The sequence below is a fragment of the Prosopis cineraria genome, unplaced genomic scaffold (assembly GCF_029017545.1).
Source record: "Prosopis cineraria cultivar Desert tree isolate PC_DT_omini unplaced genomic scaffold, ASM2901754v1 PC8, whole genome shotgun sequence".
Classification (NCBI taxonomy): Eukaryota; Viridiplantae; Streptophyta; class Magnoliopsida; order Fabales; family Fabaceae; genus Prosopis; species Prosopis cineraria.
In genome coordinates this window covers 732334-757003 of record NW_026555339.1, presented here as the reverse complement: position 1 = coordinate 757003, position 24670 = coordinate 732334, and the positions used below count along the sequence as shown (strand labels likewise).

Below are 24670 nucleotides of genomic sequence, written 5' to 3'. Positions count from 1 at the left end.
ATTAGAAAAATATACCATCTCTTTGTGCCAGCTGAAGCCACCCCCTTTGGAGTTAACCCTTCGTTTTGTAAGATGGAACGGAGTTTGCAGCTAAAAAAATCCAAACAAGTCTCGACAAAAAAGAGAAAAACCAACCTTATGACTGTTTCATTTAAAGTAACAAAGCCACTACAAGCACTGATCAAGCAAACGACAAAGCGCTAATTACCTACAAACTCGTGCAGGGCTTGAAGCCCACTCACACAGTCTTTTAGTTTGATCACACACACAGACAGATCTCGAATGCAAGTCCAAACCAAAAACACAAGAGGAATGCCCTTTAAGCAATCATGACCTCAATGGTCTTGGGCTTCTTGGGCTCTGGAGGAGGCAATTTCTGGACGGTTACAGTGAGCACTCCGTCTTGACACACAGCAGAAATGGCATCGGTATTGGCATTCTCAGGCAGCACAAACTTGCGCATAAACTTGCCGACCCTTCTCTCCATTCTCACATACTTGGCTCCTTCTTTCTCTTCCTCCCTCTTCCTCTCCCCAGTTATCTGAAGCACATTGTCGTCCTCCACCTGAACCTTGATGTCCCCAGATTTCAGGCCCGGCATGTCGATGATGAAGACGTAAGAGTTCGGATACTCTTTGATGTCCGCCGGAGTGGCAGCCATGGCCTTCGCATCACGCACGTATGTGCGGCTCGGAGCATTGACGGACTTGTCAGCAGCGTCGTCCGTCACGTCCATCATGTGCTGGAGAGCGTGGAACAATGGGGAATCCAAAGCCGAAAATCTGATATCCATGACTCCTCTGCGTTGTTGCTTAAGATTTCTAATTACTTTCAATCTGGATTTGAAGAAGCTGCTCGTCTACGATGGGACAGGAATGGTGGAACCGGGAATTTATAGAGGGTGAGAGAATGATTGATGGAAGAAAAAGGAAGTTTCTGGATGAACGAAGAGAATGGTGAACAGGTTTCCAGTATGTTCGGTTGCTACTCTTTCACCGGTTCTAGAAGATTGTGGATATTTCATATTTGCGATTAAATAAGGACAAAGATTATTTATTTTCTTAAGTTTCAAATTTGTTCACTTTTTTTATTTTACTTTTTGTAGATTAGGAGATTACATATAAGAAAAAAATATTTTTAAAAAATAACAGATTTAATAAAAATAAATTAAAAAATTAGGAGAACAACACTTATGTTCTAATGAAATTATTTTATTTAAATAAAGTGCTAACAAATTTTGAAGTGCAGGGTAAGTCCCTTATGTCTTTTAATATCATGTAATACAATCTATTTGTAATTTTAAAATTAAAAAAACAAGTTGCAGTTTTTTTTTATATAACATCAAGCTGCTAATTCAACAAAACAATATTGTAAATTTAGGAGATAAAATTGTAAATTTTTAAAAGTATTTAATCATTAAGATTTATGATTCTTATTAAAATGAAAAAAAGAATTGTAAATGCAAGATAATGAAATTGTAGATTTATCTCCCAAATTTAATATTCTATAATGTTGTCTCTCAAATTTATAATTTTATTTTGTTAAATTTACAACTCATTTTTTAAATTTTAATAAAAAATATAAATGTTGATTAAATTTTAAAAAGTCATTATTCAAACTTTTTAGGAATTTGTAACACTATCTATTAAGTTTGTAATTATGTTGTTTTGAATTTGTGATTTATTTTTTTAATTTTAATAAAAACATAAATCTTAACAGTCAAATATGAAAAGTAACATGTTGTTATTTAAATATTTTTGAGAGTTATCTTTACCTCCCAAATTTATAATTTTATTTTCTTGAATTTATAACTAATTTTTTAAATTCAAAATTAGAAACATATTATATACTCCTTCTGTTTAAAAATGTAAGTCATTTTTAATCAAATTTCATTCTCAATAAAATAGTTACTTACTTTTAAACATCCTATCTTTTTATATTTGTTCTTATTAAATATCTTACAATAAATCTAAATTCATTCATCAACATGGATATTTTTTTAAAAAAAGTAATGATTATATTTCAAAAAATTAAAAATATCTTACATTTTTAAATATTTAATTTCTCAAAAAATGCCTTATATTTTTGAACGGAATGAGTAATATATTGTTGAAAATATAAGGCCATAAGTAACTCATCTTACATTTTGAAATTTGTTGGACTTTGCTTAAACAAAATGATTCATTTGAGATTTATGTGTCATCCTCATAAAAAATTTCATTCTTTTTCAGACAATATTAATAAATCTAACTACTTCCCATTTTAATATAAAATCAGAAAGAGTATATGTTTTACATTACCTCTTGAAATCAAATAAAAAAAATCCGAACAAGCGAACAGTCCAGAGCGCATTACTATCCCAGATTCCTTCTTGGAGGCAAAGAAAATAGCAGCAGCTGAAAATGTGTTAATTTCAATCTATTAATGAAAAAGAAAAAGATGGTACAATACATTGAATGTAATATGCATGCTTTCACCGTAAGGAAAAAATCATTAATCTGGGTACTTATATCATCCGTATTAATTTTTTCTATATTCATTAATAACTCAATTATAAGGTGGAGCAGAGGGTGTATGCAGACCAATGCGGCAGTATAACCATTATCTCTTCAATTTCTTATATAAGACACATTTTAAAAAATATATTTAATTTTATTTATAAATCATGGTATGATTTTTTAAATAATATTTAAAAAGTATTTTTAAAATTACTTTTTATGAGAGAAAAAATGATATAATATTATTTTTTAAATTTATTATATGAGGATGTATTTAAATTTTATATACTTTTATTTTTTAAATTTTTTTATATTAATATTGATGAAATTAATAAAAATGAGCATTCATTGGCTTTTAAAGTGTGCTCTAACTGCGACATTTTATATCAATACTGATGAAATTAATAAAAATGAACATTCATTGGCTCTTGAACTGTGCTCTAACTGCGACGTGTTTGTTCCTAAGAATGATCAGTCGGTCATTGTGGGAGGCCTACTTAATTGGGTTTGTATCGTTGGTTTGATACTCATACGTTGACATTTATTCCCCCACATTCTACGCCGATGGTGAGTCAGAAAGATCACCCTTTTTTGCCGATACCCAAACTGACTCGTCACCCACAACTATCCCTAAACCTTCCTTAAAATCTACGAAACCATGTTCTCTCCCCATTGTCTTGTCTTATCTCCTTCTGCTTCTTCTCACTCTAGAAACCATCCTTGCCTGCTGTTTGGATCCCCTTCTGTTTTCCTCTCCTCACCAAACTTTCTCCAGTAATTTGCTTCGTCAACAGACTGGGTAACTGAACTTAAGAACGATCAGAGCTAATGAACATGCGTTTCTGGTAAGAATCCCAGCGCTCACTTAATGCTCTTCTAGCCCCCTTCATGGTCGACGCACTTACATGGTGTGATAACTGATCCCCCTCGCTCACCAAATCTCTCTGCGCAACATGAAAACAAGAAAAGTCTCTCCTTCCATACTCCTAACATACATACTGGATTTCTTTCCATACTCTTTGGACCCCAGTTGATGTGGTGAGCCAAAGACTCATGGTTCAAGGCTGCAACATCAATACAAAATACTTCCCAGTGTTAATTTTGGGACTTACGGGAATGGTGCGGATGCGTTCAGAAAAATTCTGTGCGTAGATGGAGTGCGAGGACTGTACAGTGAATTTGGCACTTCAATGCTGACTTAAGCACCATCCAATGCTGTTTGGTGGACTTCTTACTCTGTGGTCCAAAGGCTCGTGTGGGGCGGTTCTGGTAATTGCTATGTCATGGATCGGACAGATGAGAGTAATGAGTTGGCGAATGTCTGTGGTTTTAGAAGTGATTCGAGGGTAATCCTGGCAGTGTAAGGATTGAGCGCGATTATGGCTAGTGGGGTGTCAATGATTATAAGTAGGCAACTTGACACTATCGAGACAAGGATGCAAGTGTTGGATGCTACAGAAGAAAATGGACGAAGAAGGCCATCAAGACTTGTGCAGACAATGAGGAATTTGAAGAAGGAAGGTGGCATCCTTGCTTGTTACAGAGGTTTGGCTCCGAGGTGGGCTTCAATGTCCATGTCTGCAACAACCATGATTACTACCTATGAGTTCCTGAAATGAATGTCTACTAAGAGCCAACATGCAGCCCCAATTACTAAATGCTTGTGGAGGGTTACTCCAGCGTAAATGATGACCCGTTGACAGGGATTCTAATAGCATGTTCTTTTGCACATTTCTCCTCATGAGAAAACCTAAATATTTTAAAGAACACAACTTTTTGTCTATTGACTTAAAATTTGCATGCTCTAGATTTTTAGGCTTCAGTAGAATAATTGGCTACCATTATCCACACCATCCTCGAAAAATGGACGGCAAAGATTGCCTAGCACATATTAACCTGCTAACAAAACGACATCGTTTCAATGGGACAACAGAGGCACTGCAGAGACCAGAGTAACGCAAGTAAACAAGTATACAAATTTGTAATCCTAAAAGAGTAAAGGTAATGACTAATGAGTGTACAGATCATGATGATCGAAACTTTCTCTTTTTAGGAGGCTTTGTACAGGACAGACATGCATAGTTATCCTTCTTCTTGACAAGCTCGGACGAAGAGGAAATGTTGGCACAGTTTCCATGGGTCCAACTGCCACATTTGGAACAAGAAACCCACCATTCTTTCTGTCCACATTCCGTACACACTTTATCTTGGTCCTCCTCCTCTTCCTTCTGATCTTCCACACCAGCTGCTTCATCCTCCTTTGGTTCCGATATTATTGCTTTTGACGGCTGTGGCTCATCTTTAGATCGTCCTCGCTGCATTTGTGCAAACCAAAAACACATGCGCAGAATTAGTTATTACCAACCCCAAGTTGATCCAAATTCTTGTAAGACTTGATGTATTACTGCTGGGGACATCATTGCTACGTACCTTACGTCTAGGTTTAGCTGTGTGGCTTTGACTGGAAGCGGGTGATTTTTTCTTTCCTTGCTCTCTATGGGCTTCCCAAGTACGAATCTCAGTAGACAGTGTTGGAAGATTAGCGATCCTTGTATACAGGCTAACCCTGCATGAAGAATTAATGAGAAGTGGATATAGCAAGTCCCAACAATAGGAAGAAAAGTGAAGCACTGTTATTAGCTCATTTCAGCCAAAAAAAAAGAAGAAGCTAATAACGTGAAACAAAAAGCTTAGTCCAAGATCCAAGAAACTAGTGGGCAGAGTAAAAACACATAAAGGGGGAAGGCAAGCAATAAGTACATACCTATCAGGTGCATCAAATCGATGCTTATTGGCCTTGAAAGAAGTCAGAGAGAGTAACCAGGCATCGCTATAGTCAGCAACAAGGGATAGCCATTCGTCTCTTTGCATCCTATCTCTGACGAAGTTTATGCCAAATGTAGGTTCTGGAAGATCTGAAAATACTTTCGAAGCTGGCGGTTTGACTTTGGGGGTCCACGTGATCCCGTCAGAAAATCCAATTAAGCCAACACCTCTCTTCGCTGCAGAATCACGAGTTTTATTGCATATGTACGTACATTAACCCACTTATCTGTGTATTTCATCCACTGTCATGTGCGGTGATTTTGCATGCTGTGTGCGCGCGCGTAAAGTAAACTTATGCTACGCGCGATTTGAATGATTTTTTTGACCTGGATTTGAGTGGTTTGATTAAGTTGCTATACCACAATAACTCATTTTGCTTCATATTTTTTTTTTTTTGGGATAAAATGAGTACTGCTTGATATTTTGATCATCTAATTAAAGATGGAAAGACCGAGGCAAGAAAACGATAAAGTCTAACTGTTGACAAATTTGATATTTTAATTTAATATTTTATAAAATTAATTTAAAGAGAATAACTTTATTTATAAGTTGTTTTTTTTTTGTCGAATTTATAAGTTGTCGTAAATAAGATTTTTCCAGCATGCAATTTTTTTATACTTTATTGAGTTGCGTGAATTTTTTTATTCCTCTGACCTTTTTAACAAATTTTAATATAATTTAAATATTTAAAAATAGGTACACTAAAATTTAAATTTGTTTTCTCCATGGCATATCACACGAAGAAAAAAATAGGTAGTTAAAAAAATTATTTGAAGGTCCAAGACCGAAAAGGGGAGGGGGAAAATACAGAAAAAGGAAACAGAACGGATAAATTAAGCATTTAGTGTACAACAAGAACTTAATAATTTTCCGTTTAGGGGAGAGATCATTAAAGGGAAAAATTTGATGAACATATGAAAGAACGTAAAAAATAATAATGATGATGATTATTATTGTTATTATTTGCATGAACACAATTCATGACCCAATGCCAGGTGGAATTAACTTTCCGGTGGTTAAAGATTGATCAGCAAATTAACATGCCAAGATTTGAATGCTTATGTTTGATCTTTTCTTGTTCCTTTTCCTTTGATCATGAATCAAGAGTTGAAAAAAGAAAGAGGAAGCAGAAATTAGAGAAAGAGGATTGACAGAGGATAAAACTCACAAGGATCGCACAGCCGAAAAAGCTTATCAGCATCTGGAGAAGCACATTAGAATTGAAATCGAGAGGCGGAGGAGGAGGAGGAGGAGAGTGATCAAAGAATGGGACAAATAATTAGAAGGGGGGGGGGGCGGGAACGGAAAAAGAAAATACAGAAAGAAGGAAATTAAATACCCAAGGTGATGGCTTTAATAAGGGACATTCTGCGAAGCTTGATGTCGGAGATAACATCTTCCAATTCTTTTTTAATATTGTTCGCAGAGCCTTCCACCATTATAATCTGTGAACAGAATGAAGGAACGAATGAAAGAGAAAGGTATTTGACATAGAGAGAGAAGGATTAATCGGACTTGAATAGGAAATGATTGAAAATTTTGAGGAGATCCATCTGATGTGTTTTAAAAGGCTTTAATTTGCTGGGAGATGGTGAAGCCGATTTTATGAGACCATTTACTCGAATTTTATCTGCGTTGGGTGGGATTGGAGGGAATTCTTCTCCAGAATCTCCTTACAATTTTTTTACTTTTGACTTGTTTTTTAAGAAGGAGAATCTCTTCACTGTAAGATTCTTGCAGTGTTGCTAATTATTCACGTGTAATATATAGCTGACGTATAGTTAAAATCTTCTAAGTGCATGAGGAAGGGATGGCAAAGTTATACATATATACGTGACCTTTCGGTCAGCACACATGGAAATAATCGGCAGTACTGCGATCCATGTTTCATGATTATAGTACAGACGTTCATAAAGTCTTCATCCCCCAATAAAGGAAGCACACGAGAGTCTTATCACAGGACTTTTTAGAGGAGGCAACATGCATGTGATTTGCCTAAGAAAGACAGACTATTCCTTATTCATTAACCAATTTTAAAAAACTGAACGGAGCCGCTCAAGTAATTCATTATACACAATATTTCTATTTCTTTTTCTTTCTTAACTCCAAGCAAATTCTTTTTTAAAACAAAATAAAAAAAATCTGTTTGATTGTATTAATTTAAAAATAGTCTTAGAATTAAAACATTGTTCGATAATGATGGTCACAACTAGTAAATGGTGGTGGGTTATGATATAATAACTATAATTTTTAACAATCAAATGTAATTTTTTTAAAAACAAGAAAAAAATGAAAAAAGGTTTAAGATGTTTCTATTTTTTTTAAAAAAAAGGTATGTAGTTTTAGAAACAATTAAATCCAAGACTTATCCAAATGAGTTTTTATTTATTTTTTATTTTTAAAAAATAAAGAAATGTTTTTGAAAATAGAAACCAAACACTGCCTTGTTCTCCTAGTTTTTTCCTATGTAGCATGGATACTTTAAAAAAGTAAACGTACCTGTATCCGATATAATACTTGTAGAATACTTTTCTATACGTATCTCATATTCTAATATTTGTAATATAATTTTTTTTCAATAATTTTTTTACTATATCACTTAAAAACTTAAAAAAACACTTAATATTTTAGTTAATTACTACAAATATTCTTATATTACTTTAAAAATTCTTGTTTAAAAATCAAAATACCTATACTTATATCATAAAATATTGAAATATATGTTATAAATATTCCCGTACTTGTCTTCTAAAATTTTAAAAATTTACCGTATTCCCGTATCATGCCGTATCGTATCGGATACTCGTATCAGTATCTATGCAACTTAGGTTTTTTCCCCAAAGTAAATGATGACCCATTGCGAAGGACTCATGCTGGTGTGTTGTTTTGCACATTTCTTCTCATAAGTCGAAATTAAAGTATATAAATCAAACATAAAACTGCAAAGATTCGGAGCAATAGCCAAACAAGACAAGCTGATAGGTATAGTTTTGCATGATTAGCCTCGTAAACTTTTCGAGTGCTTGTTTGCGATACTATTTGGTTAGCCCAAACTGTTGTTTGTAGAGCTAAGAGCTAGTTAAGAGAGAAAAAAAATATGTTAGGGTGAGAGTAATTGGAAAATGGACTTTTCTTTTATAACCACAGTTAGATTACGAGCCAACTTTGGATTGCATAGGGTAAGGGACATATATGTCCCATATGTTTACAGTGCTTCTTTTTGATGTTGTCACACTTATGGAACCTCAAGTTACACCGGAAACAATAAACCCACGACCCCCCTTTCTGTCCACACGTCTTACACAATTTATCCTCATTCTCCTCCTCATCTCTATCTTCCAAACTTGCCTCAGATTCCATAGCTTTTGAATGCGTGCTTTGGCTGATTTTTAGATCCTCGCTGCGTTTGCCAACCAAAAACACATACTAAATTAATTATTACACCCCAAGTGTTGTTCCAAATTTTAACAGACTTTAGGCTCTCGCCCAGTGATTGGTAATAACTTCACGAGGAAGAAAATATTGAGCTTGTATACCTCGTTAGATCACGATTATATAGACTTGGCTCGGCTTGGACTAGAAGCTGATGATTTTTTCTTTCCTTCTGTCTCGGCTGCAAGAACCTCAAACCCATAATAAGTCACAACAAGAAGAAAACAGAAGCAATAGAAGCTAACATCAAAGTCCAGCGCGCAAAAGTGTAACGTAGCACAAGTTGAAAATCTTCATCATTTTGTTTTCAAATCAAGTAATTTGATGACAAACTAGTGGGGAGGGCAGAGCATAAACATGAAGCTAAGGGGGAAAGGAAAGCACGCACCTACCTATCAGCTTTATCAAATGAAAGCTTAGACCCTCGAGAAAAAGCCACAACAAGTAATTTTACTTGATAATAAAAGCCATTCATAATGAGCTCCTCTCTTTTCAATCTAACTCTATTTTAATGAGCTACTAGTAATTTTTTTAACTTACTCCTCTAATGGTTTATATAAATTTCAATAGAATTTATGTTTTTTTCCACCAAATAGAATTTAAAAAATTACAGTTTTTCAAAAATTTTCGATTTATTATCGTCCATGTAGGAAAAAGTATCTACTTAAATTTTATTTCAAGGTCCTGAACCAAGAAAAGAAGAAAAAATACAGGAAAAAAGGAAATAGAAAGAAACCGGATAAAGCAATTTATTAATGGATGTCCACCAAGAACTCTATATTTGCTCCATATATAGTGCTGGCAAAAAAGATTTACAAACTGCAAAATAGAAAATTAAGGGGATGAAGATATGAAATAATACAACAAAAAAATTAAAAATAATGATTTCTTCGATTCTTTCTTTTTTATTTGTTTGCCCAGACATAATTCATCACTGAATGCTCTAAAAAGTAGAATTAACTTACAACGCTTCAAATGAAACATAGCAAAGACAGAGAAATGAAGCTGAATGCAAGGGGAAAAAAAAAGAGTCAATACAGAGTGAAAACTCACAGGGATCACAGAGATGATCCAATTTATCGGCATCTGCAGAAGCATATTACAAATGAAATTGACAGCCAAATGAGATGAAATTGAAAAGATGCCCAAACTTGAATGGAAAAACCATAAAAAGCAGAAAGCAGGGGATACCCTTGGTGAGGGCATTTTTACGAGCCTTGAAAACGTCTTCCACCTTATTACGAGGATTGGACGGAGAGACTCCTTCCATTTAGAGATGAAATCCGAGGTACCCGCCGTTATAGTCTATCAATGGAGGGAGAGAGTTGGAAAAAGTATTCAGCCTCCCACTGCAAACACAGCTAGAGAAAGAGAGCGCGCGGGATTAACCTGATTTGAATCGGAAACAACTGAGAATACGGACCGGACGTGTTATTAAAGACCAAATTAGTGGACGCGATTAATCTCATCTACAGAGGTGTAAGGACAGATCATCCCTTCGCTGAAAGTCATTGCAGAGGTACGGGAGACCATATATGTGCTCATAAGGACTCCAAAGTGATGCACGTGGCTCGTGAGGCAAGCACGTGTGCTCATTTCTTGGCCAAAATGGCCCAGGAACAACCTTATGATCTTACTTTCCTAGCTGATATCCCTAGTGAATGTAGTGATCTGGTTTTATTTGACAAAAGTGGCGTTACACCTCACACGAGCTAGACTCTTTTGTCTTTGTACTCTCTAGCTGATTATATTATATCGGAGGGAATTCTTCTCCGAAATCTCTGAACAATTTTTTTGCATTGATTTTAAAAAATAATAAATTACAAAAATCTCCTCACTATGAGAATCTTGTATTGCTGCTAATTTATATGCTGTAATTGATGTACGATTAAGTACTTGTTTGGATTACATCCCAACTCAAAAGCCCAAAAATTCATGTTTGAATGAAAAAAATCCCAACTAGCATTAGGGTTCCAATAAGCATATTTTGTGAAAGCCAGTTGCTCAAACTTTTGTGGTAACATTGGTGAATGGTGAATGCTGGGGGAATATTTAATGCTTCTCTCTTTTCATCATCTTCACCTCTACCCAATTCTCTTCCTATGTAGCACGAATATTTTAAAAAAGTAAACATACCCATATTCGATACGTATTCGATATAATATTTGTAGGATATTTTTGTATACGTATCCCATATTCTAATATTTGTTATATGATTTTTTTTCAATAATTTTTTACTATATCACTTAAAAACTTGAAAAAACACTTAATATTTTAATTAATTACTATAAATATCCTTATATTACTTTATAAATTCTTGTTTAAAAATTAAAATACCTATACTTACATTATAAAATGTTGAAATATATATTATAAATATTCCCGTACCCGTATCCTAAAATTTTAAAAATTTACCATACCCCCATATCATGCCGTATCATATCGGATACTCATACTCGTATCTATGCAACCTAAATTGCTCTGCTTCTCACCTTCTTTCTTTATGATGTCGTCGTCCCTTGCTCGTCCTTCACCTCCTTCTCCTTTGCTCTGCCGGATCTAACCAGAGATACCCCTGCTGCTGCCCAATCTCGACCATGTGTGTTGTTCGCTTTTTATGGCTATCGGTAACATTCTTGGCTGCACAACCAGGTCATTCAATAGCTGGTATATGGTTTTCTCTTTCACTGTTATCCCTGCATGTGAAATTAGCTGTGCAAATCTCAAGTCTACTTTCTTTCTTGATGTTGTTTTCATGGTGATAACCACATATATCAGCATTGCAGGAGCTCACAATTTTCTCTCTTCTGGTGAATGCAAGCAAGCCTTTGTGGTTGTCGCTGCCTCTGCAATCGCTACTGTCATCGGCCCTGGGTTTTGCCATGGCAATTGAGGTCGGGCATCATCTTGTCCATTCATAGCTGGTTGCCCGTTGTGGTCGCCTGTTCTAAATTTGGATCTGATGATTCTGGTTGACATGGAGCAAGTTGAAGAAGTGGACGCCGAGGAGGACTAATTAAAATATTATAATAATTTATCTATTTTTAAATATTCTATTCCAGATTATACTATTATAAGACAATTATAATTATAGTATATAAATATATTGATCCAACAAATAAAATATCAATCAATTTTAATAAAATAAAAATTCTATATTTTATGAAATTTAGAATTTAAAATATAAAATATCTGGAATATATGTGTAATTTAAGAAGATAAGAAAGAATCTAAAATATATAGAACAAATAAATAAAAATCATAACAAGAATATCATAATATAACATTATAATTTTATAATGTTCTGAATATGTTTTATTTCTATTTTATAAGTTTAATATTTTATTTATTAATATATATACATATCATATTTAGTTTAAATTTATAAATTTATTTTAACTTTTCAAAAGTGAGTATTTTAAATTTTATCATTCAATTCTACCTTTCTAAAAATTTAAGATTTTTGTCTTACCAAGATATTTTATATTTGTAATCTATGTTTTTTTAAATAAATATAATTTTAAGTTTAATATTTTTTCTTAAAAATATCAAATTAGTCATAAAAATATATACAACAAAACTCATATCCATTTTTGTCATTATATCTCTCAACTAATTTTTGAATTAAATAATATAAATAAATTTTAACTTGTTCAACTGACTTAAAAAAAAAGATATTCAAATATAAATTATAGTCACAAATTTTTTTTTCTAATCTCAGTTGAGTCCCCATCTCAATTATGAATTTTATTAATCCAAACACAAGCTAAATCTTGCCACATGAGCCTGTCATCTACGCCAACTGCAATGTTAACAATACATATTTGGTGTCATAATTAATTGAGCTGGGCTACTCTCCATGTTGAAGTAGTGCTGACCTCCCTTGAGGGAAGTTCACATCAGATCATCTAAGTTGGAGTGATCAGGGCACAGCACACATACCAGCTTCTTTAGAGTTCATTGGAAAGCATTCTAAACATACAAGTAATTCAATTGATCATTTCTGTTCTCATTTACTATCATTACTTAAAAGATAAAAGTTTGGATTAAGGGGTAAAAATACCCTTTTTTTTTCAAAAAAAAATGTGTTCTTTTTTAAGAATGAGCAATGTTATTTTTGAAGTGATAAAAATAAAGCAATTCCACCCTTTTTCTGATGTTTAAATAACAAAGTGCTTAAAACTCTAATGTTTTGAACACTTCATAACAATAATCAATCTCACCCTTGTTGTTTTCAACACATCATCTGTGAATTTAACAAACTCACACCACCCACAGCTTGCTGTTGGTTTGCCAATCCCCATCCTTCCCTTAAAATGCATTTGCTTGATACCCTTTCTCTCATGCTTAAACCCACCAAATCCACAGCTTCTTTGACCTTGAATTTGAGCATCACTACTTTTCGCGGATTCAGGGGCAAGCTCACTAGCATGAATGCGGAACTAGTGACAACCAGCGTGTTGAAATTCCACCTCATCACACAACACATCCCCGACATTGCAATTTGATGCTAGAGCTAGTGGTTCCAACCAAGAACTAGAAACCTGACTTTACCCTCGGACTTGGGTTATTGTTCAACTTGTTGATCATTCCAACTCACTAGAGCGGTTTCAGAGAGCTGTGATGTGTACAGCTTTGGGATTTTGCTTCTAATTATAAGTGCAAAGAAACCGATAGAAAAGCTTTTAGGAAGAGTCAAAAGAAATAGTAGCCCGGAGAAATAATGGAAAAGCAGAAAATGACAAGAATGATCGGCACATGGAGTGACAACCATATTATCTTTAGAGGCTAAAAAAATTACATTAGTCGGTGCTGGTCAAAAGTTAAGAAAGGATAGCATTACTCCGCTTCTAATATTTTTAAAATAAAATTGTTTATTAAAAAGTAAAGATAATCAGAACTTTTTAAAAAAAATTTAAAGTATTTTTTTTTTCTTTAACCCAAAAAGTTTTAATGTTATTTTTATGCAATTAAAAAAGAAATGAAGCCAGCTAAAATAAAAAAAATGATAATAATTTTTTTTTAAATTATGTAAATAACAATTTGATTTCTCCAAATGCCACAGTATCAATGAAGTCACTATAAACTTTTTTGTCAATAACTTTTTTTTTAAAAAAAATCATTTTATCCTTATTAATAAATTATAATTTATTGTTCAATTTTTACAATTCTTTAAAAAAAAGTAGTGATTCTTTAAACAAAAGTTATGAATAAAATTTGTTACTTTGAGAGCTTGTTTTTTAAACATAAAAATTATATTTGATAAATTATGATTTTTTGTTTAATTCTTTCAATTCACAAAATATAAGTTATTATTTTTTAAACACAAGTCATAATTGGGACTTATTTTTCAATAACAGAAATTACATTTAATAAATTGTAATTTCTTGTAACTCTTACAATTTACAGAACAAAAATTGTAATTTCTTAAACAAAAGTTACGATTGAATCTTTTTATTTTTAGTAAGGATAAAATAGTCTTTTTAAAAAAAATTATTGACAAAAAAGTCTATGGAGATTTCATTAGTATTATGACAAGTTGAAAAACTAAATTATCATTTATATAATTTAAAAAATTTTATTATCATTTTTTTCAATAAAAAATCAACTACAAGTTTTCACTTACCAATCCATTTCAAAACCTACCACTCGGGAAGGGTAGGAGAGATTAAGGTCGGTTTGAACATCGACACACTGATCTCCGTGTTTAACAGTCCCAGACCAGAATCGGATTCTAATGGCTTGCGAAAATTACCCCTGCACACGTTCAGAGACCTGCTCCAATGTCCAATGAACAACAAGGAGCCTGGGCCTGATTAAAAGCCTTCAACATCCTTGCCCTCTTCCGCATACTGTATGTTTAAATTACGGTGGGAATTATGATTTCTTTTTTAAATCATAACCACATGAATTTCCCCTTCTTACTCTGCCGAACGTAAGTATGAATCCACAGTTGAAAGTAAAGCCATTTTGTATGCCTCTGCGTCGGGTTCAGGTACAGGGCATCTGCTGATCATCTCTTCATGTACCATCTCAACCTCTTTGTTATATCCCTTTGCGAACAACACACTGACAAATTTAGAGAAGGTATCTAAACTAACAACAAAGTTATCGCTAATCATGTCATGAACCGTCTGCAGTGCCATTTGCTCATTGCCGTCCTCACAGTACCCCCTAAGTAAGCAGCTGTACATGGTAGCATCCAGCTTATATCCATTCCGAAGCATGTCCCTAACCAGCTCTTCAACTTCTAGCATCCTACCCTTCACTTTACAAAGGCCACATACCACTTCGCTGTATGATAAGAAATTAGGCGAGCAGCCAAATTCTGGCATCTGCTTTAAAAGAAGAATGGCATCTTGCAGCCTCCCCATGCCCACAAGAACTCTGAATACTGCATTGAAACTCGACACACTTGGCTTAATGCCCCTGGCCCTCATTTCCCTTAGAAGTGAAATTGCTTCTTCTGGTTTTCTAATTTTGCAACACTCGTTAACAATAATGCCATATGACTTCACATCTGGATTCATCCCAAGACTAACCATTTCCTTGATATGCTTGAAAGCTTCATCAGACTTGCCCACTATGCAAAATCCCTTCAATATGCTCGTATGTGTGACAATATCGTCTCTTAAGCCACTTAACCGCATCCTAGTCATCATCCTCTTCCCTTCATCTACCTTTCCGCTTAGACAAAGACCCTCTATGAGTGCATTGTAGGTCAACACATTAGGGTCACAACCATGCTTCGCCATCTCCATCATATACTTCATTGCCTCGTGCGATTCTCCTTTCTTAGAGTAACCATCAATCAAAGTCGTGTAAGTTACCACATCTGGTACACATTTCTTACTTTCAATCATTTGATGAAGAATCCTTGTGGCACTCGCCATATCACCTTTCTTACAAAATGCATTGATCATTGTGTTGTAAGTGACGGAGTTCGGGTCACACTTCATTTCATCGAACACCTTCTGGGCACACTCCACCATACCCATTTTACAGAAGCCTCTAATCATCGTGGTATAAGTATAAACATCAGGCACCACCACACCTTCCTTCACAAGCTGATCGTAGAAAGCCTTGGCCAAATTCGTTCGATTTGCTCTCACCAACACACCTAAAATCGAATTATAGGAGCACAAACAACGGCCTCTTTCAAACGATTTGACGTAGTGGAACCAATGAATGGCACCCCTAATATCACCACGATCACCGAAGGCTTTGATGAATCTGGCGATGATATAGTCGGAGACTTCGCGAGAGTGGTGAAGGAGGGAGAAGGCGGTGGAGAAAAGGGAGTGGGAAAGTAAGACGTCAGTGATGGCGACGTAACAGGAGCGAGTATGGCAGTAGTTATTAGTGTTGGGTTGGGGGTTGCAGGCCCAGTTGAAGAAGAAGAGAGCGTGGAAGGGGTTGTCCTGGTTCTTAATTACTTGGATAACCAACTCTGGATTGAGATAAGAAGAGAATTGGTTAAGGGGTAGCGAACTGATGTTAGAGTTCTGGGGATTTAGGGTTTGAAGGAGTGAAGTTATGGAGGTTACAAGAGAGGCGTTTGGAGGCGCCCGCCAAGGCTTGGCTACTGCCATTGCCTCTCAAATACAAGATGATCAATGCTCTGTTGCGCCCACATTTATCATAAGCACATCAAAATCCACATCTCCATAACAGAAATGCCCTAATTTTTCTGATTAACGACGTAATCACAAATCATAATCATCGAAACCAGGGTGTTCTAACGGCAGAGCAAAACGCAAAACCACTCTATCACTTCAAGCACGGTGCGGCTGCTGGGAGTTGAATTTTGAAAGATGTGATGGCAATAGCACTGGCCTAGTTCTCTTCCCTTTAGTGTCCAAGTCCGTGAGGTGATTTTTCTTTCCTCTTGTCTAACGGGAAAAAATAGACATAATTTTGCTTTTGAAATTAATCTCATACAAATAAATATGTGAGATATTATAAAATTTTTAAATAATAAAATATTTATATAAATAAAGATTCACCCAAAATATAGTGAAATTTGAAATTTATTGATAATTATTATTTTTGTTATTGTAAGTTGTGACTCAAAATAGTTTATGCTTTTTATAAAATACTTCCGAAATCAATTATTTTTCATGAAACCTTGAAATTATCTAAATCACTTTTAAAGTTCGAACAAATGAGGCTTATATTAACATTAACATGATTTAGGTTAAAAGTTTGTGTGGTCATGTGGTTAAATGGCTGACTTCTCTTGGTGATCGAACACTGCAAAACATCATATCTGCAGCGTTTCATTATTTGTAAGAGGTGCGAGTTAATAATGATCCATATAGGCATATATTTTCTATTAAATTTTTGAATGACAAAGGCATCATTTAGTTTGATAGCCGGACCCACAACATGCGCAACCTTAAACTATAAATTAATTCCTTGTTTTTTTAACCAAAATAAGAACTCATTAATTGATTAATTCAAATAATTAATTAATAATGATCAATATTATTAATAGCAGTCGTTAATGTCAATATATCATCAATTTATATAATTCATAAAAAATTATATCACTCCATTTAACATGAAACAACTCCTCTTTATTTTAGAAATTGGACTTGAATATTCACATAAGTTTTCTCACAATTTTAAATTTTATATATCGGGGAAAATTGGCCCAAAATAAAAAAAGGTCGAAAGTCAACAAGATTTGAGGCAAATATTTGAGGGACGAAGGAGGGCGCTTTCTATCAGAGTGCAGGGGCGGGGAAAACCCAGGGGGAGGCAGCAGAGCCGCGGAAGCAAGAGGCTGAAGAGAATTGACACGACTTTGATTCGGCCATGCCATTATATGCATCTCAATGGTATCGTTTCCGTCCAGGGCCGATCCGAGAGTATCCTTTATTCCTGAGTGATCGCAACAGTGTATCAGATCCGCAGAGCAAACTGTGGAGGGCATCACACTCTTTACATGCAATCGAGAGATCACCAGAAGAAACCCTTTACCTATCGCTTCTTCAAACAGTTCTCTAACCCCAGCTCACTCCGCTGCTGACCCTTCTATCACCGAGTAAATGCACACAAACCCTTGCACTCTCAAGGATCTCAGAATGAAACTAGGAACAATGCAACCCATTCTGACCAGTTTAGTTACAATTACCTCTTCTGTCCGTTTAATTTCCATTCCAAAACGCACTTCCCTGGACAGAGGGATCAATTCTATTGATATTTCTGATACTCCGGGTAGATGCCACAATCTTATACCATGCTTAATCGGGTTCTTGGTTGTGTTGTTTTGTTGTTTGCTCCCACTTCTTGTTTCCCTTCCAGAGTCGTTGCTCTTCTCCAATTTGCATGCAAAATTGAAGGTGGCTGATTTTTAGGAGGCAGAGTCGTTTCAGTATTTATCTTATTTCTGTTCAAAACTGTGGATTTTCCTACAGATTATGATGAAAGAGTAAATTACCGAATGGGCAATCTGTTCTGTCTGGATATTGACAAAGACAAGAGGAACCCCTGTGGAAACTGCTGCACAATACCATGCCATACACCTACCAGTAGTAGTATGGACGCAGTGCTCCCCTTCTAAGGGCGTGAACAGTATGCAGCTCACTACTGAACACCCTCCGTCAGGCAGATGAATCCCTGCTTTCATCTTCCAGTCATACTTTATCCCACTTTTGCGGAACCACCTGTTCTCCACATTCATCGCTTTTCTGCTCATTTCTGCACAGTCAAAATATCACAAGAGACTCGTCTGTAATGGTTTTGATGTGATTCTATGAAGTTAAGGAAAACTTTATCGATAAACGGATGACTGGCTCCGTACCCTGCAGTTCAGTGCACTGCTCCAATGTCAAGTCGTCTAACTCTGCAACATGCCTGGGATCTGAGGCAGCTTGGATAGTGTACTTTTTTTGAATTATTGAACTTTTATTTTGCACGATACGAGCCCGCAGTTTCAGAGTGCTATAACCCCTTCTAACTTTCAGCCATATGGACTCCGCCTTAGGGATGATCTTGCCAAGATGGGAACTAAACTCGGACTTGGCCTTCACTGGCACGAAGGAATCCTCAGAATCGTCCTCTGCAAATCCCTCAATGATGTCTCTGGGTAACGGCATGCTCTCCTTCCACTCATCAGCCCCCTCTTTCTTCCCTTACTTCACACCAACGAGCCTCTGATCAAGTTCCATGTCCCCCTTGAAGATAATGCGGGACTGGACCTTGAAGCTGGATCAGCTTCGGTTCAAGAAAAATAGGGATTTCTTGAAGAGACGCTATAGGACAAAAGAAGCATTTCAAGGGGACAAAATGTGCTGTATCGTTACATACAGATCATAGTGATTAACGTGTATATGCCACAAGAATGTTCTTTTCCTGGCTTTATATAAATGCCATGGGCTATAGCCTAGACGGCTTGCCGGAAACACATCCTTTTCATGGCTTGTCTCTTGTTTATGCTTAACGCCATGCGCTATACCTTCATCGCTATCATCAATGTGGTAAATTAATATATAGTTTTTTTTTTCCACAATATTAGATGATGTTATGAATTGTTAATGTGTAAGCCTTTTAAGAACTTCAATTGGAATCACTCGAAAGCAACCAAAAATATCTGTGCAACCTTGCATATATACTTGAAAATTAAATCAGTTGCTCATATAAACAACACAATCTCCTCTAAAGAATTCCCATCCTTTATTTATTTGTTCTTCGTTTTATTCATGGTTTCAACTCCATTCAAATAGTACAGCACATTAGAGACATCATATAAAAATTCATGCCACGAAGACCAAGCAAATGAATAGTCTCAAAATATTTAAGCAGCATAACTGAAGTCAGTCATGCCGAGATCCTATCGTTGGGAATTCAATCTCTGAAAATCAACCAGTTGGTAAAGATCACCACGCCGTTGTTTTGTCAATGGAAGACTTGTCCTGATTAATCAAATCACAAAATCAGACAAATAATGATCAGTTAAGCAGAGATATAGTTGTGGATTGAAAAAACAGGCGGAAAAGTTGAGCGTAGATAGACCACCTCCTCTGTTCTAACAATGAATAGTCGATTTCAGCTATGATGATTGCCTCTTCATGCTCCGTAGTTGCCAAAACTTCTCCGAACTGAGACATTGATATCTTTCAGTAAGTGCTTATTCAGAACTCAGCTTCATTAGGTTGTCAAAAAAAAAAAAAAATCCGGCTTCATTAGCTCTACCCATAATTATTAATTAAAAAAAAAATTAGCTGCAAATTTTAGGTGTTTGGTGTTCGTAGTTAATACATGCATTTCATTTTTATTGAAGAACTAGCATTCTCCCTGTGCCTGCAAGGGATCAAGTAATTCAATACAAATATCGTACGATGATAACATTGTTGAAGGATTTTGGTTTTATATAATAAAATGATGATTCGATAGCAAGTAGCTCAGAAAATAGTCTATTTGAATCATATAAACCCAAGGAAAGCTAAATACAATTAGTACTCACTGGTCCAACAAGGGTGGAGTGGCCCCAAGCCACATAACCAGAACCAGTATCCCGAGCAGGTGAACAAGTCGCCACATATAACTGTCAATAGAGAATCTCCAAAAGGTCAAAAAAAAAATTTCTAAAAGGTGAACATCCATTATGTCTCGGACCTTAAAGAGCGGCAGACCACAAATAAAGAGGTTAGAATGGATTAAACCTAGACTATAAACCAATTCCAATTGCATCAATCTCACTACTTTAACTGGAAAACGGATGACAACTTTTGACAACTTATAACACCAAATTCCTTAGTTAAGCTATGGTATTTAGATCTGTCAATCCATCGCTATCCCAGGGAAAGAGATACTCTAAATCACATGCTGAACTTAAAATACTGCAAGAAGTGCATTCCACAAAATCCAACAGAAATAAAAAATAATAAGGGGCCATTACCTGGTTATCTGTAGCCCTGCAAATGAAAAGGAAAAACACACATCAGCACAGATCAAATCTAGTAGTCATAGCTTAATGATAATTATAACTACCTTGCCCTCTGCAATAACTCCCAATGCAATGGTCCAGTTGTCATATTGAATGCCCCAGGATAGCAGAGCAAGTGAGCACCTGAAGTCAAAAGTAAAATCTGTCTTTATCCCAAAACTTACAAGAAAATTAATGCGATCAAAGTAATGAAAATTTTGAAATAAATCAACATAACTGCACAATTAATCATAGCTTGCTCTTTGTTTGAATTTGCCCAAAAAACCAGCAAATGCAAAATCCTGATTTGGCAAAACTATTCACAACTCGAAAACAACCACCAATTGATCCACAGAACCCATCCCATGGTTGCCGAGTCACCTTACCATCACAAACCTTCAACCTACTTATTTTCTACCATAAATACATTCAAGAAGAGCTTAAGCTTGACCCATAGAGTCAGAGACCTTCAACTGTACTACAGCAAAATTCTAACTAATGAGGTAAGGAGGGGCTATACTTTAACATTAGTTCTGTTCCAGCTATCTTGACACAAACAGCAAACTACAGAGGATAATGTATGACCTAGGAAATTTCAAGTTGGCCAGGAGGACAAGATTAATTGCTTCCAGATGAATGAACTAAAATAAAAAGGAAGAAAATTGCAAACCAACCTCTTGCTGCATATATCATTGCCAATTCCTGAAATCGAATGTCATAACAAATGCCAATACCAATTCGCCCAACTTCTGCATGAATCAACTCTTCATTACAATTTTTGGTATAAACATGAAAAAATTCACAGAGAAAATTTAATTTTGGGAACCACTCTCATGGCATAAGGCAGTCAGGTAAGGATGTGCTCTCTTATAAATGCAAAATATGATTGAATGGGAAGCCTTTAGAAAGCAACTTTCTTTTTTCCAATTTTTTTTTTTTGGAGAAACTCGTGAACAATTTTTTGTATCTTTACTGCCAGGTTCTCTGATATAACATAACAAGTGTATGGAATTATTGATATTACACATCATACTTTTATGAAAGAACTTCATAGAAAGGATATAAGGAATTGTATTTAAATGCAGTCATTCTATTTTCCCCCCCAAAAGATGCATGACAAATTAGGCTATATATGCATAAATATCACTTCTCTTCCCTTATCAACCAGTCACAAACAAAAAGAAGGCAGAACTACATAAAAACAAGTATATTCTGAAGCGTAATCACCAAAATTCATGGTGAAGCCTTGTTTTAAACAAATTCACCCCTTAAGGGCACTGATCACTAAATTAGACATAATACTACATGGTCTACAGAAAGTGTAAGAAATAAAGCTTCCTAGCGAGTGATCTAATACTAAAACCGAAAGAATTATATTCCCTTTTGCCCATTCATCTCCAACTGTCCAGCAACACTAGCATCAGTTCTGTACCTGAGTGTTCCTTTCTCATCTAAATGATGGAATAAGTATCAGCATAAACTAGAAAACTATTATTGTGCTTAAATGTGAAATAAAAGAATATGTTAGACCTGTATCCACAATGGTTGGAGTCTCCCCAGCCGTGAGAGTTTTTGATTCCATAAATGTAATCTTCCCAGGTATGTCAATATCAAAAAGATGTATCTGTAGCGGCACTAGTAAATCAGAAATTACACAAGAAAGAAAACTCTTCACTTGATTAACATATTACACACCATAAAATTTCAAATCAACGACAAAATCTAATCCCTAGAAAGATATGTGGAATTTGAACCATCATTAGCCCTCCTACAAGTCAATATGCAGAAATTGAATCATTTGATAGAACCAAAAATGAAGTATAAAGACATTTTCTAAACCATTGCCCTCCTACAAAATTGAATGATTTGTAACAATGCCGTGGGTTTACTAATACTACAAATACAGATTTCAACTCGATCAGAAATTAACACTGGTTTTCCAAGAAAAATTAAGTAGCATACCTAAAACTTTCTATGATCTGTCCGATTAGAGTTCAAAACATGTAATTTATAAAGAATGCATATCTTGACAATTTAGCATAAAACTTAGACAAGAGACATTCAAATAAAGCCACAAATTAGACCTTGCGATGTTTTGCTTTTAGCTTTCCATCGGTGCCAAAGACACAACAAGTGTTGTATAATCGGCCTTCATAACGTTCTGGTATGGAGCCTCCAACTATCGTGATCTTCAAGAGACGAGAGACTTCAGAGAGCATGGCAATTGTAGGAGATGCATCGCCACCAGCACCAATATCCTCGGCGTAGAGGGGAAAGCTATCATTTGAGTAGGGGCTATTCCATATTTCCTGGGAAGTTATAACCACACTTACTGGAATGCAAATTTCATATACTTAATGCAGAAGAAGCAAGTTTCAAAGAACGCACATTTTATCAACGGACATACAATTCAACAGGAAAACTAGTAAAAGGAGAAGTATGCGGAGTAAGTAAATGATCGAGTGAGAAATGCTGAGAGCTTACAGGCAAGAGAACAAGCTGGGCACCCTTCTCTGCAGCCTCCTCAATGGCCTTCCGAGCATGAGCAATGTTCCTCTCCTTATCGGGGGTGACTGATAGTTGACAAAGCCCAATCTTAAACTGAAATCACAGAAGAGGGATTCCGGCAGTCACCAACAGTGGCTTCGAAGCGCGAAACCCAGTAATTGAATTGAAATATGAAAAAGAGAACTTGCCTTGGCAAGAGGAGGAGTAGGCATGGGGGTGGCAGGTGGGGCGCGTGCTCTTTCAGGGTTAAACGAAGAGGCCATTATAGGGGAAGATGAAGTGTGGAACGCGAGCTTGTGGATCAGATGGATCCGACTGTGATTGAGAGCAGCGGGAGAGAAGCAAGAAGAGAGAGGGGTTAAGACGGATTTAGAAGAATGAAAGGAACAATGGTGATAAGAGGAAGACTGAAAGAGATTCAGGGTCCTGGAGCCAAGCAGAGATGATAATGCTGACGCTTTCATTTCCTACCCCGAACCGAAACTACGGGGAGAATCCCTATCTTAGACCCGAGCTCCCGACGTCCCTGACGAGCGATGACGACTGATAAGCCCACCACAATATTTGTTGTCACTGCGTCATGTTTCAAAAAGAATTAAATGATTAATAATTAATAATTTAACTTAATGATTTAATGTTTAAAAATATTTTAAAAAATTATATTCTTGTCTCTATATATACATCCATTTTGTTGGCAAATATACACACACACGTTCATTTTATAATTATTTAAATGAAATGTAATAAATATATATTTTTTATTATATTCCTACCCCTATGAGTTATTATTATACATTATTGTATGTTACTCCCTCATTTTCAAATTATAAAATATTTTTAGATAAAATTATACATACCAATAAACCTCATTAAATACACTTAACAAACTTATTTTTTTAAAATAAAAATATAAACTTCTAAAAATATTTATTATTTAATATGTTGAAAAGAAAAAAAGAAGAAAATTAATTATAGAGAGAGAAAGTATAATATTAAAATTGGTGCATTTAATGAAATATTATTCAATCCAAAGTGTCTTGTATTTTAAGACAGAAAAACTCCTTCAAAAGTGCCATATAATTTAAGATGGAGATAGTATTAATTTATTATCGAAATGCCATTAATTCTATTAATTAATTTTTTAACGTATTCTTATAGTACTTTGTATCATAATTAATTAACGATTTTTTATTTAATTAGACATGAGATTTTCCTTTTGTTTCTGGACCAATAAAAAAGAAATGACATTTGTTTCACATTTAGAATTGTGATAAGTATTTGACCCAAAAAAAAAGAGAGAGAATTGTGATAAGCAAAAGACTACACGTGTTGGAGAATGATTCCCTTGAATTCAGTCCAGCTTTTATCCTAGACACTTTGAGGACTTTCGCCTGAATTAATAGTGTTTGCTTGTTTGTTTGTTTTTGGGTTCAGATGAATTAACAGCATTAATTGAAGTTTATAACAGATTAAA

General features: G+C 35.2%; 6 protein-coding genes and 1 pseudogene across 10 annotated transcripts; 1 reads left to right on the top strand and 6 right to left on the bottom strand.

Annotated features, from left to right (window-relative positions):
- Positions 1-117: 117 nt before the first annotated feature.
- Positions 118-1026, bottom strand: LOC129318101 (17.3 kDa class II heat shock protein-like). The gene has a single exon (XM_054962655.1). The coding sequence runs from the start codon at positions 791-793 to the stop codon at positions 320-322; it is 474 nt and encodes a 157-aa protein (XP_054818630.1). The 5' UTR covers positions 794-1026; the 3' UTR covers positions 118-319.
- Positions 1027-3509: 2483 nt separating this feature from the next.
- On the top strand, positions 3510-4183 carry LOC129318295 (uncharacterized; annotated as a pseudogene).
- Positions 4184-4405: 222 nt separating this feature from the next.
- LOC129317879 (PHD finger protein ALFIN-LIKE 8-like) lies at positions 4406-5352 on the bottom strand. Of its 2 annotated transcripts, XM_054962290.1 has the most exons (3): positions 5263-5352; positions 4934-5064; positions 4406-4813 (listed from the first exon to the last, which is right to left on the bottom strand). In XM_054962290.1, exons 1-3 carry the CDS (start codon positions 5273-5275, stop codon positions 4523-4525), a joined length of 435 nt encoding a protein of 144 aa, XP_054818265.1. In that variant the 5' UTR covers positions 5276-5352; the 3' UTR covers positions 4406-4522. The 2 variants fall into 2 exon arrangements, 1 of the variants encoding a protein (XP_054818265.1); XR_008595080.1 differs by lacking the exon at positions 5263-5352 and having other exon boundaries at positions 4929-5058.
- A 3084-nt stretch (positions 5353-8436) lies between these two features.
- Positions 8437-11863, bottom strand: LOC129317056 (PHD finger protein ALFIN-LIKE 5-like). 3 transcript variants are annotated; one of them, XR_008594906.1, is made up of 5 exons: positions 9948-10517; positions 9722-9761; positions 9493-9575; positions 8861-8937; positions 8437-8724 (listed from the first exon to the last, which is right to left on the bottom strand). XR_008594906.1 is itself a non-coding variant. In XM_054961386.1 (5 exons), the coding sequence occupies exons 2-5, from the start codon at positions 9960-9962 to the stop codon at positions 8472-8474; spliced, it is 378 nt and encodes a 125-aa protein (XP_054817361.1). In that variant the 5' UTR covers positions 9963-10145; positions 11249-11863; the 3' UTR covers positions 8437-8471. The 3 variants fall into 3 exon arrangements, 2 of the variants coding, with proteins under 2 accessions (XP_054817361.1, XP_054817360.1); XM_054961386.1 differs by lacking the exons at positions 9493-9575; positions 9722-9761 and adding exons at positions 9810-9842; positions 11249-11863 and having other exon boundaries at positions 9948-10145; XM_054961385.1 differs by lacking the exons at positions 9493-9575; positions 9722-9761 and adding exons at positions 9810-9842; positions 11249-11863 and having other exon boundaries at positions 9948-10117.
- Positions 11864-12881: 1018 nt separating this feature from the next.
- Positions 12882-16619, bottom strand: LOC129317629 (pentatricopeptide repeat-containing protein At4g11690-like). Its single transcript, XM_054961964.1, has 2 exons — positions 14383-16619; positions 12882-13405 (listed from the first exon to the last, which is right to left on the bottom strand). Exon 1 carries the CDS (start codon positions 16346-16348, stop codon positions 14678-14680), a length of 1671 nt encoding a protein of 556 aa, XP_054817939.1. The 5' UTR covers positions 16349-16619; the 3' UTR covers positions 12882-13405; positions 14383-14677.
- Positions 16620-17339: 720 nt separating this feature from the next.
- Positions 17340-19170, bottom strand: LOC129318455 (uncharacterized). The gene is made up of 3 exons (XM_054963219.1): positions 18565-19170; positions 18202-18461; positions 17340-18107 (listed from the first exon to the last, which is right to left on the bottom strand). The coding sequence occupies exons 1-3, from the start codon at positions 18857-18859 to the stop codon at positions 17994-17996; spliced, it is 669 nt and encodes a 222-aa protein (XP_054819194.1). The 5' UTR covers positions 18860-19170; the 3' UTR covers positions 17340-17993.
- A 244-nt stretch (positions 19171-19414) lies between these two features.
- LOC129318454 (omega-amidase, chloroplastic) lies at positions 19415-23729 on the bottom strand. 2 transcript variants are annotated; one of them, XM_054963217.1, is made up of 10 exons: positions 23385-23727; positions 23173-23289; positions 22773-22997; positions 22219-22312; positions 21363-21437; positions 20754-20832; positions 20662-20677; positions 20227-20307; positions 19779-19861; positions 19415-19675 (listed from the first exon to the last, which is right to left on the bottom strand). In XM_054963217.1, the coding sequence occupies exons 1-10, from the start codon at positions 23658-23660 to the stop codon at positions 19594-19596; spliced, it is 1128 nt and encodes a 375-aa protein (XP_054819192.1). In that variant the 5' UTR covers positions 23661-23727; the 3' UTR covers positions 19415-19593. The 2 variants fall into 2 exon arrangements, with proteins under 2 accessions (XP_054819192.1, XP_054819193.1); XM_054963218.1 differs by lacking the exon at positions 19415-19675 and having other exon boundaries at positions 19779-19905; positions 23385-23729.
- Positions 23730-24670: the final 941 nt, after the last annotated feature.

Bases quoted from the DNA above. Each gene is read 5' to 3' on its own strand.
- LOC129317629 (XM_054961964.1), bottom strand. From the start codon at position 16,348: ATGGCAGTAGCCAAGCCTTGGCGGGCGCCTCCAAACGCCTCTCTTGTA.
- LOC129317879 (XM_054962290.1), bottom strand. The intron at 4,814-4,933 runs GTAAGGTACGTA...GCACAAATGCAG, and splicing joins CCACACAGCTAAACCTAGAC to CGAGGACGATCTAAAGATGA.
- LOC129318454 (XM_054963217.1), bottom strand. From the start codon at position 23,660: ATGAAAGCGTCAGCATTATCATCTCTGCTTGGCTCCAGGACCCTGAAT. The intron at 22,313-22,772 runs GTCTAATTTGTG...GTGCCGCTACAG, and splicing joins TAAAAGCAAAACATCGCAAG to ATACATCTTTTTGATATTGA. The intron at 21,438-22,218 runs GTCTAACATATT...TGATTCATGCAG, and splicing joins TCCAACCATTGTGGATACAG to AAGTTGGGCGAATTGGTATT.
- LOC129317056 (XM_054961386.1), bottom strand. The intron at 8,938-9,809 runs GTGAGTTTTCAC...AGGTTCTTGCAG, and splicing joins GGATCATCTCTGTGATCCCT to CCGAGACAGAAGGAAAGAAA. The intron at 8,725-8,860 runs GTATACAAGCTC...TGGCAAACGCAG, and splicing joins TATAATCGTGATCTAACGAG to CGAGGATCTAAAAATCAGCC.
- LOC129318455 (XM_054963219.1), bottom strand. From the start codon at position 18,859: ATGCCGTTACCCAGAGACATCATTGAGGGATTTGCAGAGGACGATTCT. The intron at 18,462-18,564 runs GTACGGAGCCAG...TTGACTGTGCAG, and splicing joins GCAGTGCACTGAACTGCAGG to AAATGAGCAGAAAAGCGATG. The intron at 18,108-18,201 runs GTAATTTACTCT...CCTAAAAATCAG, and splicing joins CAGAACAGATTGCCCATTCG to CCACCTTCAATTTTGCATGC.
- LOC129318101 (XM_054962655.1), bottom strand. From the start codon at position 793: ATGGATATCAGATTTTCGGCTTTGGATTCCCCATTGTTCCACGCTCTC.